Here is a 17616-nt window from a genome sequence, read left to right as displayed (position 1 = left end):
CACTATCAGAGAAGCAATTACAACTTGTTTTTTTCCCTTCTGTTATGAATTTCACAGAAGAATGGAGTTGTGGGCTGAACATTCTTATTTTGAGGCCACATATCCTCCTCTTCACCCTCCCACTTGAAGAATGACATTCTCTGCTCAGCAGAAGTACGTAAGTCCCAAGTGTGTGTGTTTTGACACCTTCCATGAATTAGAAACACTCTGAAAGAGAGAAGCATACCAAAAACATGCCAGCTTTGGCCAAGGAAGCTGTCTTCACTTTGTGAATGTCAGTGATGTGCAAGTAACAGCAGTGAATAGGTCGCCTTCAGTGCCATTAATGAACTCAGCACAGTGTTACACAGACAGCAGATAACTTCTAGCAACTTGATCCTTGCAAGTATTCAGATACTGACACCCAGAAATAGGGAAACCATGCTGTAGATTGGAAGCATTTTTGCACTAAAACAGTTTTGCCTAATCAATCATTTTATCATTGTTCATATTTAAGAACATTTCTTTCACAGTCAACAGACTGTACAGCAACCACTCCTCTCTTAGCATACCCCTCTAAATAATCCATTTGCTTCATCCTGTTGTCACAAACCCAAAACTTGCATTTATAAATACAAATATTTAAAACATCATCCTAACTGGCATAACTATTCTTACTGTCCAAGAAAGAATGTAAAATACAGACTGCAATTAACTTGAATCACCAATACAGACTGTAAATAAATAAATAAGCAGATAGATAATACACCAACACCCCCCCCCCCCCAAAACACCTACAAAAAATGCCAACACACTTAAAATTAACAGCAGCAATCTAGTGATTACCTTCCATCAAATGTAATTATATGAGGGTCAGTAAATGAGTAGCAGTAGGCAGTGGGTAGGTCCTTTACTCTAATCTTCAAAACAAAGAAGCACATAGTAAGCAATGTCAGATTAGGAACTAGACAGACTCAGGCATTTATCTTATGATACTAGTTTACACTCTAATAAATATTATATAATACTTTTAATCAATCTGAGCTTTTAATCAAATGTTAATAATAATTCAAATGAAAATGCAGCAATTCAATGAAAACAAAACAATGGAAAATTGACCACTTAGAAATCTTGATGCGAGTCAGCAAGTTGTAACTGGAATAGAAGCTTCATTAACATCAGCCACGTGTCTGGGCAGTTTACAGAGCTTAGCATGAAGATTTTCAACCTGTGTGCTGTCTGGAACATAGCCATTCCACAGGAAATTCTCACTGGATATAGGTTCAACTGCAATTCTGGTAATTCTGTCTCCATCCTGCATAAAGTCTGTCACAGCAGTGAAATAAATTACAGCTTGACTACAAATTCCGTTATTGCAGGGCTTCTGGAGAAGATCCACATGACAGGAAGAGAGAGCCAAGTTTAAACCTAACTGCTCTTTACCTGTTTTAATAAAAACACATAATTAGTGAGTTTTCTGCTAAGTAAGTCACATTTCATATACTAGTTAATATAGTTATTAACTTATTTACAAATATTTTAATAAATTAAAATGATTATGCATTTTTCTTGTGTGGTCATGTAAACCCCCCTCTCTACACCTTCATACACACACCCAAGAAATTTTACATTTTGCTAGACAATTGGAAACCATGATAGGCTTGCTAATGTGACATAAAAATGGTTGTCTGCATAGGCAAGGCTCCTCCTGGGGTTCTCAGGACTTGAGCTTGAGAAAGTACAACAGAAAATAGTAGTAATAGTAAAAAATGAGGACTTAATGACTGAAGCATATACACAATTTGCAACACAACAGGTTAACAAAATGAATCAAATTATAAACTTTACAAGCATTTGGGCATTCTGTCTACTCAAGTTAAAGAGTATAGGTCCAATATTCATAGCTGCCAAAAACCACCTGCTCACAAGTAGTGGATTACGGACACATTCTTAAATACTTGCAGTAGCAGTACATATAGCCTGTGAATATTTCGTTTTAACATTTTTGGAAGTATTTACAATGTAACAGCTTCTCCAAAGAACAAAACCGGCGGGAATATTCAGAAAAATACATTAAATATACAAAATGCAAGAAAAAAATCAGGATAATACTTACCTTCATCAACAGTATGTAATGCTAAAGAGATTTTGCAGTCACCTTCAAGCAGGCTAAACTCAGGACAAGGAATAGGAATGCTACTTTCTATTGCCAGTCTGTATTCCTTCCCATTTTCTGATATATCATACGTTTCTGGATGAATCTAGCACAGAAGAAACTGTACTTAAAATGCAAGCTTTGATAGTAAACTACAGCACTACAGCAGGAATACAGTATAAAAACCTAAAGAGATGGAATGGCATGGTGCATGGCCTGCTCCATTTCATCAGGCTTATTTAGATGGTCTGAAGCACAGCGGCATACTGGGGAAAAGATGAGGACACGTTATACAAAATACTAGAATACTGAAGAGGTGGGAATAAGGGACATATATGGACAAGGAAAAGGCAAGAGTAAAGGCTAGCTAGGAAGGTAAGGAGCACCACAGAAATGTATTCTCTATGTAACTTCTAAAAGCTAAAATACAATACAATAAGTTGTATTGTCTGGGAGGAAGGGAAGCGGAAGCTACCTCCAGGCAGCAATGTCCCAAAAGAATTTGGAAGTACCATATTTCTCTTGGTGTTCCTCTCTGTAAACTTACAACACAACTCACTATAGATGTATAATCAAAATGCAACTAGAAATCAGTAACAGAGGCCTACAACTGAGTGTTGTACAATGGGTGAAATCCTGAACACAGCTTCACAGGAAAACAAAAGTAATGCATTCACACGTTGCACTGTACACTACATATTCACACTTACATGAGATAAATCTGGGCCATGATGCTGCAGAAACAGAAGCTCAGGCTTAATTTTATGAAGGGCAAATCCTTAAGTCAACAGGTTTATTCCAAATATGTAATGACATGCAGTATATCTTTCTGGGATTTGGGTCCCATTCCTAGCCAGCAAATGGGTCCCTATAGCTATATCCACAGCAGGAATTAAAATGAGTTTGGAGCTTGGCCTCTGACTAAGTGGCATGGCACAGCTCATGTCCCAGTTTCTGTCTCCAAGCCCAGACCAGGTCAGCCTCATCCTTCCTTTACTCCTATGGCCAGCTGGAAGGGGCCCTGGCCTGGGCTATCTTGTGAACCACGTGCTGGGAGAGCCTGCTGGCATAATCCAAAATCATGCCAGAAAAAGCAGGAGCAGTTAAACATAATGGATAACAGTGTACCAGGGCTAAGATCTGATTTCTGCTGGAAATCAAGTCTTTCACTATGTGTGTGAGCTGTCAATTCAGCTTTCCTGCACCTTGATGAGCACAGAGACAACTCTGACTCTTCTGCTTTTTGACAAATTTAGGTTCACTATAACCAACAACATATGCTATTAATTTACAATTAATACATACTGAGTGCCTTCTACTCAGAGGACTGAGTGCTGTAGCAGTACTCAGATTCCCACTAAGTAAAACATTTTCTTTCAAAATTACCTTAATGCCAGCAAAAAATTCCTTGCTCTCAACAGAAGAGCTTTGAATATCTGGCTTCTCCACGAAAAAAGCAGAACTGCTACAGTACACCTGTAGGGCGAAACCAACATAACGGAATACATTTTTGGTATGAAGTGGTCATGTGAAGACAAAACCCAGCCATCATGGGTCAGGTCAATAGATTCATGAGGCCCAGTCATCTGTTTCTACCAAAAGTTACCAATTGCCAACAGTGTAGCTTAAGGAAAACACAGAAACAAATCAAGACCTTTTCCTCACATGCTTACGACTGTGCCTTTACTTTTGAATGTCACTGAACTAACACTGTCAGGCAGCTATTCAAGTACTCTCCAAATGATTTTTGATGATTAGCAATTGCTATTGTTGTCCATAGGCCACACAAGCAGTCTGGCTTTGGCTTGAACATACATTCATGCCACCATGTGCTTTTCTGTGTTTCTATCTGGCCAAGAAAAATTAACTTGTATTTTGGTATATACAGGTAGAGAGCTTATAGATTTTCCAGTGCTTAAGCTTCTCAAGCCCAGGTCTTGATTCTGCTATCACACAAGGTAATGCAGGTACTCCCATGGCTTTTGGTGGCAGAGATAAAACCATTTAAATCCAATCCTAAAGACAAAACCATCAAGCAGCAGTGCATTATTGAGTCAGAGTAAAGAAATCTATCTAATGAATCAACAACACAGCTTCTCACAACCTCTGGCACTTACAGCCTCTCACTTAAGATGCAGTTGCATGCAAAGATCCTCTTTATAGTATCAAAGAAAATCACAGTTCAGAATGAAGGAGATGCAACTTGAATAAATATTTATCCCCTAGATGCACACTATACTGTCCTGAGACAGTCAGTCTCAAAACATTAATAGCAGTAATAATTACTGATATATTCCATGGTATTTCCACATTCATATGGGCACTGCTGGTATAAGCAACAACTAGAGGCAGTATGCGCCTGTCAAGAAAAATTATCCAGCAAGGTGCTGGAACTCTGTCTGTAGCAACTGTTAGCGTCTAGTGAGACATATTCACAAACATACAAAGAGATAATAATTTCATTTTAACATACTCTGTCTCCCAGTCTGACGCTTATCCCATCTAGCTCTAGAAGTGAGAAGCCATGAAATGCTGTTTCATGTTTCAGTTCTTCTTTGATACCTTCAGGAGAAAGTCTTGACCAAGTTATAGTGAATCCAACTGAGCTGTTTGCAGAAGGAATGCCAAAGGTACACCTTAGATAAATGCTGCCTTTGATCAGCTCTGCTGTAACTTCAGGAATGGCTGGTAGTGGTGGTGACACAGCTGGAGATAATGAAGGAGCCATGTTACCTAGTCAAACAGAAGTGTGGTTTGTGCTTTTTATTCTTTGCAAAACCAGTATTGGATGAAATGACACTGACATATATTTTGCCATATTTCCCAAATAATATTTAAATATTTATTTGCCAAATAATATTTACCTTTTTTCATATGGGGAAATATTACATAGTTTCTTAGAGAATCAGAAAATGGGTATATTCCTTGTATTAATTATTAAAAGCAGAAAAAACTCTTTATCAGTCTTTGATTACATTCTAGCCAACAGGGAGGTGCTGAAGAGCAGGGATAAAAAAAAAAACCAACCAAGAACAACCACGCAAAAAAAAAGTCCCGCCAAGAGAATAAAATACAATTCAATTCATTATCTAACCTAACAGGAGATAGTAGCCTGCAAAGGAATTTGTCTGAAAGAAGAATATCTTCTCTACTTACAAAGAAAAATCAAAACAAAATACTCACTGCTACAGGCACCTTGAATTTTCCTTCCCTCAGGATCACAGGTCTGTGGCTTTGCATCTGAAACAACTATAAATTGCTCTTAAATTGTATATTCACATGCATACAGAGTATGTACACCAATACTCTTAAATTACTGCCCTGTGTTAAAAATACACCAAGTACCACAAGGCACTAACTGAAGTTTAAACTAGCAGAACAGAAGCAATCTTGTAATCAGATCCATACACAATTATCACAGCAGTCAGTACAAAGCCTTGCGCTAGTAACCACAAGTAGATTAGCTACACCTGGGAGGAAGGGTACAGAATACTCCACCACCTCCACAACTTTTACTGCAGATGTACGCAGCCAATATTTATAGATGTTGTTAGTGAATAAAAAGGAATTAAATTATTCTGTTGAATATATATTTTGTCTCCCCAAATCCACAATCTGAATGCTCATTCATTAACTGTAGCTCTTGACAGCCAAATACAGCATAAACTTTCCTTGAAAAAAATCATCTTTCTCACATGGGCCTAAAAAAAAAGTGCTTGCGCATTGCTATTGTTTGGTACTTTTAATGTTATAAAACAAACAAAAAAGAAGTCAAGTGGAACTTTTATTAAACATTAAAATACCGATGCATTTGTACCAGGAGTAGAAAGAGGTTAGCCACTCCACTCAAATTAAGTCCAAAGGGCATCAGCAACACTGAAAAGCCCATTTACCAGAAAGAACGAAGAGCAGATTTTTGATGTTCCGCTGAAGTGTTACAATGCTCGAATTCCTTAGTGTATAGAGACTGAAAATTTGCATCAGGTGTTTACAGCTACCAAGTGTTAAAGAGAAAACACAGTACACATGGTAACCTATATGTAAAAAGCAGAACAGTACATGTAAAAATGTACTATATGTAAAAAACAGTACAGAGCACTTCTTATGAAAACATCATTCTAAAAGAGGGCTTTTAAACTCAAAATGCATTTCAGATTTACGGTATTCAGCAGAGCCAAACCAGTTATGTTTCTTACCTCCTTTGTTTTGAGGCAGTAAAAATTTGTTAGCTCACTGCTTATGTTTTTTGTATCCTCTTTCTCTTCATGAGCTATCACCCAAAGTAAATGCAGAGTCCTACAGCACAGAATTTCTTCACTGCCTCAGTCACTTGCATGCTGAAATGTCCCATTTCTGGCATTTTTTTTTTTACTGTCAATAAAACCTTGCAGAATGCCTTAGCAACAGAATCTAAAGGTATACTGATGGACTGATAAAGCACCAGAAAACCCTCTGAGAGTTTTGTTATTAAGCTTTTGAAAGCAGTTGGTAATACAGAATATGACTTAGAGCAATACAGTATATGATGCATAGAAATATTGTTAGTATTTTCATAAGGGTATGTTATACAAGCTGATAAGAATTTCCTAATCCACTTATTTGTCACTGCTTCGCAGTATTTATAACTGTGAGGATTTAACCATGCCATCCTTTATTTATCTAAAACATGTGGCATGGATAATGAAATATGGAAGTTTTGAGCTGTGAACACCAACACACTTTTGCAGCACAAGAGTCCCAGACAAAGCAAGAAATTGCAAAAGGACTCAAGTTCTTTCTCATCATACTAATGAAGTGTGTCCCAGTAGAGCATTTCTGTGTTGAGTCTTCTTCTAGCAACAATCTATATGCTCTCCAGAAAGACAAAAATACTTCTAATGGTGCTAAACAATAATTGACATAAATAGAGTTTGGTCAAGTTACTAAACAAAATTTACTCTGACATGCGATTGTACACATATTCAGTAACGGCCATTTGCAAAGTATGAGTGCCATTGTAGGTACATTGAATTTCAACTTCTAGATGCATCCTATATCCTCACCTCATATGGAAAATTTCAACGGTTAAGTCTGTGGGCTTTGAACAATACCAGAATACTAAATGTAACTTGGAAAGGGCTGGTGTAAAGCCACCTAACCATACTGAATATTTTTTCTTTTGTATCAGTATTAAAAATAAGGAATGCAAGAAATTTTAACATATCTAAGTATTTACAGATGTTTCTGTTCAGCCAAATACCAGAGAAACAGACCTACACATAAATACACACACTTTGCTGAGTGAGAGCACGCATTTTCTCACCTTCTGCACAATACCCCATGCATCCTTGGGTGGGCTGCAGTAAGTAAACAAAGAAATCTCCACAGTTCCTCACACTGACAGGGATTCGGAAAAGACAGCAGTCTTTTGAAGTGCTGAAGAAAAACTGCCATGTAGCACAAGCTGTTAAGTGTTTGATCTCACCGGGTCGAGGCATGGATTCTGACTCCCTCAGAGACAACCAGACAGGAGCTTGAGTACCGCAGTGATTCATCTTCAGCACCAGCGAAAAACATCAGAAAATGGTTAATGCTTTATCAAACTGTAGCTGTGCATTAATGAGAGGTGCATATATATCCATTTAATTTCCTGCATAAGCTTTTAGCAAAGTTTAGACAGTATAACTGAGGGCTTGATTACTTTCCTTCTCAAGGTTAAACACAAAAACACACAAAAGAAACTGAAGCCCATCTCTGACTCCAATGAATTTGTGTTTTTGAAGACAGGCTATAATTCACTATCTGAAGAACTTAACCAGGACCACATGTGAGTATCTTGCCCCGAAAACCTAACAGTTGTGTTATGGCTTAGTGAGTTACTCCACAACCATTAACCTACAGAAACTGTGTGAATGCTACCAGAGCACAGCAAATATGGGGTAAATCAACTAAAGGTGCTAAAGCTGACATATTTCATTTCCCCTTTGCCACAAACTGAAGGCTCAAGTAACCTGCTGAATTTCTTCTAAGAGATGTGGCCAGCTGATGCAAGGTTACTGACTTTCAGCCCTCACCAAAAATGCACGACACCTGATAAGCCCTGTCTGTCTTTCAATTCCCCACTTTTAGAAACAGATATGCTTGTAGCACCCCCCTGTAACACAACCACAGTGGCTCTGTAGCAACTCTAAATCCTTTGGTGTTTACAAAGCAATAGGCTCCACAAGGTCTGTGGTTCAGATGCTGATTGAACAGGTGATTTAAGACGGCTGCTGTCTCCCCTCTTGAGAACAAAAGCCTTGTTCAATGTTTTTCCTCATGGAATGAGAAGTGCGCTGTTTTAGTCTCCTTCATCCCTCACCACTGCAGGTGGCTATGTGAGGTCTTCAGGTCAAGTAAACTTCCATGCTGGTCACAACTTAACAGTAGTACCACTTGGGGTAACTGTAGTGTAAATCTGATTTAGCAGATACAAGAGTTCACCAGCGAAATAGAGGAAAATGAATCCTGAGAAAAGGAGACAAAGGAGGAATCTGGTTCATGGGTTATCAGAATGAGTTAAAGACCACCTCCTGTCTTTCATGTGCTGCAGAAACCAAACTGAAGAGAAACATCTAGAAGGACACAGTGTGTTAAAGCCAGCATCTGGCAAATATTTACATGAAAACTAAACCTGAAATTGTGAGATTTGGAGAACCTTCATACATTGCCTCAAGTATTCCTTTCTTTAACCTGATAGTAAAACAAAGTCTTGGATCCTCTTGTGTTTAGATCTCATGGTCTAAAGAGTAACTGCAGACTCATTAAGCAATTACTCATCTCAAAAGAATAATTTTCTTTCTTAATCCTAGAATATCTGAGCCCACCATCAATCCAGCAGATAGAATTAATGAGAAATAGACAGAAATAGGATGGATTGTTTTACAGAGTCTTAATCTCTGACAAGGATTAAATATAGCTACAATAAAAGTTCTCCTAAAGGGAAAGAAAGAAGGAAACTTCCAAAACAAGACAGCCATTTTAGTTTGGTTTTAATGTTTTGACTCTGAGATTTCAAAATAGATGTCCTGTTTCTGTCAACAGATGCAAAGAAGCAGATGCCAATGCATAAATTTCATTTGCTAAGTAAGTTTTGAATTAATCTCTTTCCAACTGTAATTATATGGGCACCTCTATGTTAGCATGGTAGCCTATTTTTAACAAATATTTACTACGGACTGACTGAGAACTTTAATCAGATTTCTATAACTTTCCTGGATGATCTGAGCAGGTATTTTGCTAGTCTAACCTCTGTTCTGCAAAACACACTGGTTCTTCCCCATTTATCACGCTCATTCTTTGCATAAAAGTATCCTTTTTGAGAAAATACAATGATTTAATGCCCTGGGTTTAGCAGTAGCAGTCATTTTTTTTTCTCCTTCTTAGTAGCTGGTGCAGTGGTGTGTTTTTGACTTTTGGCCTGGGAACAGAGCTGATAACACTGATGTTTTTAGTTACTGCTCAAATGTTTAGACTGGCCATAGGACTTTGTGAGTTTCATGCTCTGCCAGGGAGGAGGGGGAGCTGGGAGGAAGCAGAGACAGGACACCTGACCCAAACTAGCCAAAGAGCTATTCCATACCACAGCATGTCATGCCCAGGAGGTAATTGAGAGTTACCCGGAAGGGCACTCTCTTCTCAGTAGGGCTCATTTCAGCAGATGGTATCGTATTCTCTTCCCTTGTTATTTCTCTTATCATTATTATTATTGGTGGCAGCACTAGTGGTTTGTGTTATACCTTAGTTCCCGGACTGTTCTTGTCTCAATCCATGGGAGTTACGTTCTTTCAATTCTCCTCCCCATCCCTCTGGAAGCGGGGATGGTGGGGGGAGGAGGGGGAAGGAGAGAAAGGGGCAGGGGGAGTAGAAACTGTGTGGCTGATTGGGTTTAAACCACGACATTTAATTGATCTGTTTGTATTAAATCTAAGTGAAAGAAATTCTTTCAGGAATCATACTTTTTGCTAGGTTTTTGCAGTGTAAAAGCCTGGATAACAGTAACCTCTGTAACCCGTCCCTCTGAGTCCTTTGGTCAACTGCACATTAAAGGTACTTCATGGCTTTATACTAATGTAAAGATTTAATAAAATACATAATTTAAAAAAAGAGGGGCTGCTATAAACTCAATTTAATTTTATTAATATGTTTTAACTGGTTAGTATTCCTTTTAAAGCCTTTTACTGTTGAGCTTTTCTGTTCTTTTTGTTTTTTAAAGAAACTGTGACCAGGCAATTTCAATTAATGAGAAAAATCATGGGTAAAATACTCTAATGACTTTTTTTTTTGAAGAAGGAAATGTTTTAAAATAAGAAACTACAAAGATGTATCTTCTTATAATATAACCATACAGAGATGTTGGTATGCTCCAAAATGAAGCACTACAAGACTACAAGTCTAAAATATTAAATATTCCAAGTAATTTTTGAATCTCAGGGGATTTGCAGAAGACAAGACAACTAATCTTCAGTTAGCTCTGTTAGTCCAAGTCATTTTAGAAATAATCTCTTCTAATATGATTGCTTTAAAAGCTCCACAGTTACTGGATTCATGCGGCTGCAGGTGTTTACACAGCTTTCGCATGGCCTTCCTAACAGACTGACCATCACACAGTTGCAGCTTTAGAACGTGATATCCCTGCTATGCTACCACTGAGAACATCTTTAGCAAGGACTACAAATGACAGGTTTTGAGTGTCTAAAAGGGATGTAATTTATCATCCTCTGCTGTTGCCCTTTCAATATGAAATTTTCAGTGCTAAGACTTAATTGTCCAGTTAATACACTTTATTATACGCAAGTATTTAGAGATAACAGGTACTCTGTATTCCCCTAGATAAGTCTCCACAACCATCTTCTTTTTTTGTATGTATCTTACTGGAAAATTCTTACAAATATATATTTTCATAATCAAATGAGTTGTAACAATACCTCCACGCACTTGGTTGGCATCTCAGCAGGCTTATCAAATATCATAAAGCGGTACCATCCTGGTGTTAGGGAATGGTCACATATTAAATCCTGAATAGCTGATTGCTGGAGGTGGGATGAATCAAAATCAATGCTTCGGTAAGGGCTCTGCAGAATCTGATGCCCACCAGGAGAGCATTCAAGAACTGTGGAGCAAGAGTAATTGGAGTATCAAGGCGGAATGCCTAACAAGTGTGTTAGAAAAGATAAATATTTGTAATGGGAAAACAAGGATATATTGCAGTATGATGTGAAACTACTTTTACTGAAAAACACATTGAAGCCATAGTAACAACAACAAATAGGTATGTTGGCACTTTAAAAATTTAACAGAATTCATGATAACTTTCCCTTCTTTAACTTGACAATAAATGCAAACTAATAATCACATTAGCCATTTACGCTAGATGTAAAAACAGTGGAAGGGAATATGTTTACACTTTCTCCCCGGATTTTGACTTTCTAGTTCCACTGATGTTTATGAAATCTAACAACCTGAATAAAAATGTGGTGTCAGATATATGAGAGAATCAGAATCTTACCTCAAGAGGAGTAAGGATTATCAAAAGGTCTTTTGGAAATAGACTATTTTTCACAGGGTTTCTATGCATGAAATGAAGAATTCCATCAGATGGATTAGAGGTAGTTCATACAGTTTGCATGTATACATGTGCATCACAGCAGAAGTGTATACTGAAATGGGGAGATACTTAGGTACACATTTTAAATCAATTTGCATAACTGGCATGATAAATTTTAATGATGCAAATACAATTGACAAACATATCTTTGGACATCTAAGAGACCTTGTGGGCTCAAAAAAAATCTTAAAAGTTACTGATAGATACAATGAAGGATGAGAATCTGAACAGCTCTTTATAACAGTTTGTTTTAAATGCAAACTCATTCAAAAATAAAGCAGAATGCTAGAATTTCTGAGTCTGATCTGTCAGCTGAGTTGATTCCTGTCAAACGCAGCGACAATAAAGGTTCTGGCTAATGGCATATTTGCATGCAACGTACTGAATAGCCATTCTTGCTGAGGAATGTGTTTGGAAAATTAAGGTAGGGGAAAATAAAGTAAGAGAATGTTTATAAATCAATGCTGTTGAAAAATACACCTATCTGTTAACCTTGGTTTTAAAAATGGATACCAACTGATGCTGACTGTGAGAGGAATTTCAGGTTATGCTGAATGACACAGTTAATCTTAATTCTTGCCTCTACTGTGCTATTCATGAATTTTTAAAAAATACAGCTATAAGAAAAGCTATATAATTTTACATTTTTAATATTAACACTCAGATCTTCAATTTTCACTCCCAAGTTTTTGGGGTTTTTCTGTATTTGTCCCATATTTTGCATGGTGTAATTGTGTCACTGATTACAAACATATTTTGGTTCTAATCATGCAATAATGCACTGTCTTACACATTTCATTTTTCATGTCATTGTCCATGACTATATCACATTATAACCACAATTATACAACAGTTTCAAAATCAGGTAATTCCCTTCCTTTAAACGGAGAAGATGCTCCAGTGAAAGAATGAACTTAATCTCTTTCAAGCACAGTATGAGAATCCTATAGTCTTTCAAAAACTGAAGAGTTAATCTGATATAGCTTTAGGCTACCCAGGCAGGTAACAATAGCTCTATCTTCTATCCTCTAAGGGCCCAGGGAAGTCAATGTGATTGACTGTGCTACCACTGTGCTTCTAAGATGCTGGCAGTAGCCTGTAAGCTATTTGTGTCCACACAATTTGACCTTATCAAGAGTTTATCCTTCATCGGAATTTGAAGAAAAGCCCTTGAAGAATCACAGGTCAGTCATGTGTGTTATTGTAATGTTTTCCAAGCAAGCTACAGCACAAGCAGTTTACGAACCATGGTGAAAGTTTCTTCCTGTCTTCTGTGTTTTACTGGAATTCTCCATTTCATACAGCACTCTCATTAGTTTTCTTTCCTGTAACTGAATCACTCCTGATACAATTAATATCCATTAGCTTTTCCATTAATAAATCAAGCTAAACATGAGACAAGTCTTTATTTTCTTTTCCTCCACAGTTTAATTAGATCATTGTTTGATAGATCTTTAAAACAGCTGACTGTACTCACTTGTAATAGGGTCATAAATCCTACTAAAGATCAAATTATATGTTTCTTATTATTATGCACATCACTTTAAAATGTCACCCAGCTCTTTGTGTATTCTTTCCTCCTTTTTAGCTGTATGCTAATATTTCCATAGTTAATGCTTGGAAATCTCATGTTGCTTAACACTGGTTGATTTTTTTCTTTCTTTCCTTTTCTTTCCCATTATGCAAAACAACTGTCATCATCAATAATAAAAATTGAATTATTTTATTACACATCTGAGTGTAACTGATGGGCTGTCTAGCAACAGCCGAAACAAGTAAAACTATCATAAGCATCATTAAGGACATATAGACAAGAAATCAGTGCTGTGTTCTGTGTGGAAAACGTTGCCCCTGCAGATTCCTACTCAAATCAAAGGCATTTAAGAGGAATGTTGGCTAAATTTTCCACTGACATCATGATTTCCTTATTCAGGATGTATAAAAAAATTATTTTTGACATAAGCATTCTTTCAAACTTCATTCTCAGAATTACAAATACTGATTTTGCTGCAGTGCTCCAGCAAAGCTTCACCTGTGTCTAACAGCCAGCAATGTTCAGTCCAATGAGTCAAGGCTGACAAAATAATAAGGAACTGAAAACACAGTTTGATGACTTGAAATCACTAAGGAAGCTTACCCACAGGGCAAGCTTACCTGGCCAGGTCTGCATAGCGTGGAAGGAACATTAAAGTATAGCAAGATGTATGTGCTACTGTTGACTCGACTTCACTCACAATCACAAAATGTTCTAACATTTTCTGACACAAAATGGAAAAGTCATGTTAGTTGTAACTGGATTTATCATTTAAGCATGATTATTCTTGAAGGAAATCTTTCCATATATATGGGAATATTCTTTTTAATGATTTCTTTTCAGACCTTTAAATATATTAGTGATTTAATAGCTTTAATTTTAAATATTTCCTTTAGAATAATTGAGTTCTAATTATAAAATATACAAATGAGTACTTAAGAATTAAGGCCATGACATTCAGCCTCCACTGCAGATTGTGCACCATTGGTTTAACTTATCCTAGAGACAACACGTGCAATAGGGTCTGAGGAGACTTATTTCTAGAAAGTCAAACTCTCCAATTTTATTTGGAGGTCCAGATGCTGCATACTGTCTGCTGAACAAGCAATCTGTCTTGGGAAAATCGCAGCTGTTTCCCTAGAATTTGAGTTTACTTATCACATTCTGTGCTTTCCACAAACACCCTGTGTACTGCATATGGCTCTCTACTGTTCTTTAACTGAGGTCTCTGCATGCCAAGAAGAATTTCATTCCATGTTTGCTTTTTCCTGACTGTCTTCAGGATTAATACAGTGAGCTTTGCCTGGATCCATCCCAGACCTACTTGGTCCTGCCAGATACTGAGAAATGTGACCCTAAGCTGGAAAAGAATTCAACTTTTGCAACATCTTAAATACAAGGATAGCATTGTGCTGGTGGATGAGCCTTTTGGGAGAGATATGCTGAAAACTCTGCCAACACATTGGGGTTTGTACCATTACTGCCACAAGCTGAGTCAGGTAATAGGTACCCTGAACATCACACATTAACCAAAAGAGGTTCTTGAAATCAACACAGGAGCTCACTTTCCACAAAGAGATAATTAAGTGGCTCCTGATGTTTGCCTCTGAGGCACTCGGGTGGAAAATGAGTTCCGCAAAGGAAAGACTTTTCAATTCCCTGTTCACATGCCTATTCCAATCCGTATGTAGAGAGGGGCTGATGATTTTCCACCTGTCCATGTTTCCAGCATTATGGAGCAGTCAGGGACTAAGGACTGCTGAGTGCCAACCAGAGCAGAGACAGGAAAAGGAGCCACTCACGGAGTGCAGACATGGCACAGGCAGAGTGGCAGGTCTGGCGAATCAGTTCCTCAGGCACAAATAGCTTATTGGTTTCTATCTACTGCTGCCCAAAGGTAAGGGTCTGGCAAATGGCTATAGACAAACAAATAATGCCATTAGTAAGTGCCCACTTAGACCTTGAACATGCTTTTTCTTGCATCTATTGATTGCAAAGGATGCATTGTATCAGTATCCCAAGACAGAAATCGTAACAAGGATTGCATTTAACAAAAGGGCTTAGATGTATTTGTGGATGTAAATGCTTCCAAAATACTAGAATAGAGAGTTCACTTTTTGGAAGAAGTTATCCTGCAATAATTACTTCGGGTAACACTTTTAAAGCAAAATGTAAAAATGACTGTAACTAGTTACCGAAAAGACGACATTTGCTTGGGACAAGTCTTATGCAAGAGCATGATCACAAATATAGCAATGACAGCACTGCAATGCAATGAAACAGGTATAGGAATACTCCACACAGAACAACGAATAAAATAGAATCAAAATAACCTTATTTGAACGGGTGTTAAAACACTTTTGAACCACCCACGTCCACAGCCTAAGGGGTGTTTTGTAAAGGTAGTAAATAGTTGTGCAGCTTTTGAAAAAAAGTAAAATCTATGCCCGCAGCTGTCAATGTAATACACTACAGTATCTACCCTTTATGAGGGTTTTCCCTCAGAAACCTGAAACAACACAGACACGGATTTTGCACAGCACTTCGCTGAGGTCCCAGGTACGGCTGTGTGTGCTCCAGCACAGGGGGAACGGACAGCAAGCACGAGAGTGGGAGCATTCACAGTCCTGGCTCTTTTTTCTCTGATAGGTTTCCCTGCAGGTGCACTGTGACAATTCCTACTCCCTCCGTTCATAAAGTTAAGCAAGCCTCCTCCAGTGAAACTCATTACGCGTTATTACGGGCCCGGGACACGGGCACCGGGTAGGGCCTGACCCGCCGCTGCCCGGGGCTGCCTCAGGACCGGCGGGGCTGCGGGCAGGCGCTGTCCTTCCCGAGCCCGCCGCCCATCCCTCCCGGGCCCTCCCGCGCCCGCTGCCCCGCTCGATGCCTGGTGCCGCTTACCTCTGCGGCGGGGCCGCGCCGCCGCCAGGCACCCCAGCACGGTCGCGCACAGCCACAGGCGGCGGGCTGCGGCGGACACCCCCGGCATGGCCCCGCCGCGCCGGGCGGACCGACGGACGCTCCGCTGCCTGTCCCGCGGCGACTCCGCGCTCCTCTGTAGGCTCCGTGCGCCCACTCCGCGCCTCAGTGCAGCCCCTCCCGCGGGGGTCGCGGCGGGCCCGGCCCTACGCCCGCCTCCTCGGCCCGGCCCCGCCGAGGGTCGTGGTGGGGTGTCTGCGGGCGCGCACCGCGTGGAGAGCCTGGGTCCTGTGCGCCGGGGCGGCCTCTGTCCGGGTGCACCCTGGTGAAGGTTTTCAGCCAGAAAAGAGACAAAACACTCGGTGGTTCTTGTCGGGAGGGTTATAAAGGTGCTTTCCTATATTGCTGACAGACCCAGGGCTGGTCGGCGTCATGAAGCAGCAGTCTCTTTCTGTACTCCGACCCCTAGCTGTGTTTATTTTCTAATGTGCAGTAAAATGCTGTACGGGAGCCTGTTTAAAATTTTTGGTCAGGCACAGGTTGCCCAGAGAAGCTGTTGATGGCCCATCCCTGGCAGTGTTCAAGGCCAGGTTGGATGGGGTTTGGAGCCACCTGGTCTAGCGGAAGGTGTCTTTGCCCACGGCAGGGTGTTGGTACCGGATGAGCTTTAAGGCCCCTTCCCACCCAAACTGATGATTCTATACACTTTTGGTCATTTACATAGATCACCAAGAGTGTTTCATACTTTTGCTTTGGTAACAATCACAGTTTGCTGTGTTTGACACCGTTAATGCAGAATCAGTTTAGCAAACATTGAGCAGTTTCAAGCACACAAGTTTCAAGGCTTGCTGGGAGATGCTCCTCTTTTGAAATGTCTAGGAGGACAAAGAGGACAAATCTCAGCATTTAAGATCTGTTAATGCTAGCATTTTTCTTTGTGGGCCTGAGATTGTGCAGGCACTGACCTACTTTGCACACACCAAGGCGAACAGCAGTCCACAGAAATGTTTCAGAGTCTCCGTAGGGTATGTGGACCTAAATCAAGCAAATAAATGATGACACTAAAGCACAGCTTACTGCCATCCACTGAACACCTGCAAGGGTAAAACATTCAGTGAGGACTGCTTCCAGGAAGTACTGCTCTGCGTGGCTCTTTGCAGAGCAGCTTTGCCTGCAGAAGAAGGTACCAGGACATGGAGTGGAGGCAGAGGCACAGCAGTGTCATGTGAGCAACCTGTGTCCTCTTTTGCTCACATCCCCTGAGCCTCTACATGGCAAGAAGCAGTTCAGCTCCGTGATGGCAGTGAGTCTCTGAAAGGAGTCATTGGCACAGCCTGAGAGTTGAATTCAGAGTCTTGAATTTCTGCTAGTTCCACAAGGCAGGTACTTTTCTCCTAAGAA

The 17616-nt window shown here is 39.6% G+C and overlaps 1 protein-coding gene across 1 annotated transcript in view; it reads right to left on the bottom strand.

Moving 5' to 3' along the window:
* Positions 1 to 16348, bottom strand: part of VWDE (von Willebrand factor D and EGF domains) — a 41813-nt gene extending 25465 nt beyond the window's left edge. Inside the window, exons 1-9 of the mRNA XM_062605091.1 lie at positions 16198 to 16348; positions 11080 to 11264; positions 7437 to 7668; positions 5318 to 5383; positions 4608 to 4867; positions 3521 to 3610; positions 2096 to 2240; positions 1208 to 1422; positions 826 to 899 (exon numbers count right to left, since the gene is read on the bottom strand). Coding sequence (XP_062461075.1) covers positions 826 to 899; positions 1208 to 1422; positions 2096 to 2240; positions 3521 to 3610; positions 4608 to 4867; positions 5318 to 5383; positions 7437 to 7668; positions 11080 to 11264; positions 16198 to 16285 — 1355 coding nt within the window. The 5' untranslated portion in view covers positions 16286 to 16348. The remainder of the gene's footprint in view (positions 1 to 825; positions 900 to 1207; positions 1423 to 2095; positions 2241 to 3520; positions 3611 to 4607; positions 4868 to 5317; positions 5384 to 7436; positions 7669 to 11079; positions 11265 to 16197) is intronic.
* Positions 16349 to 17616: the final 1268 nt, after the last annotated feature.

The sequence above is a fragment of the Pezoporus occidentalis genome, unplaced genomic scaffold (assembly GCF_034315485.1).
Source record: "Pezoporus occidentalis ecotype Australia unplaced genomic scaffold, CSIRO_AGI_Poc_V1 ctg9, whole genome shotgun sequence".
NCBI classification, from domain to species: Eukaryota; Metazoa; Chordata; class Aves; order Psittaciformes; family Psittacidae; genus Pezoporus; species Pezoporus occidentalis.
This window is presented reverse-complemented; position numbering and strand designations above follow the sequence as displayed.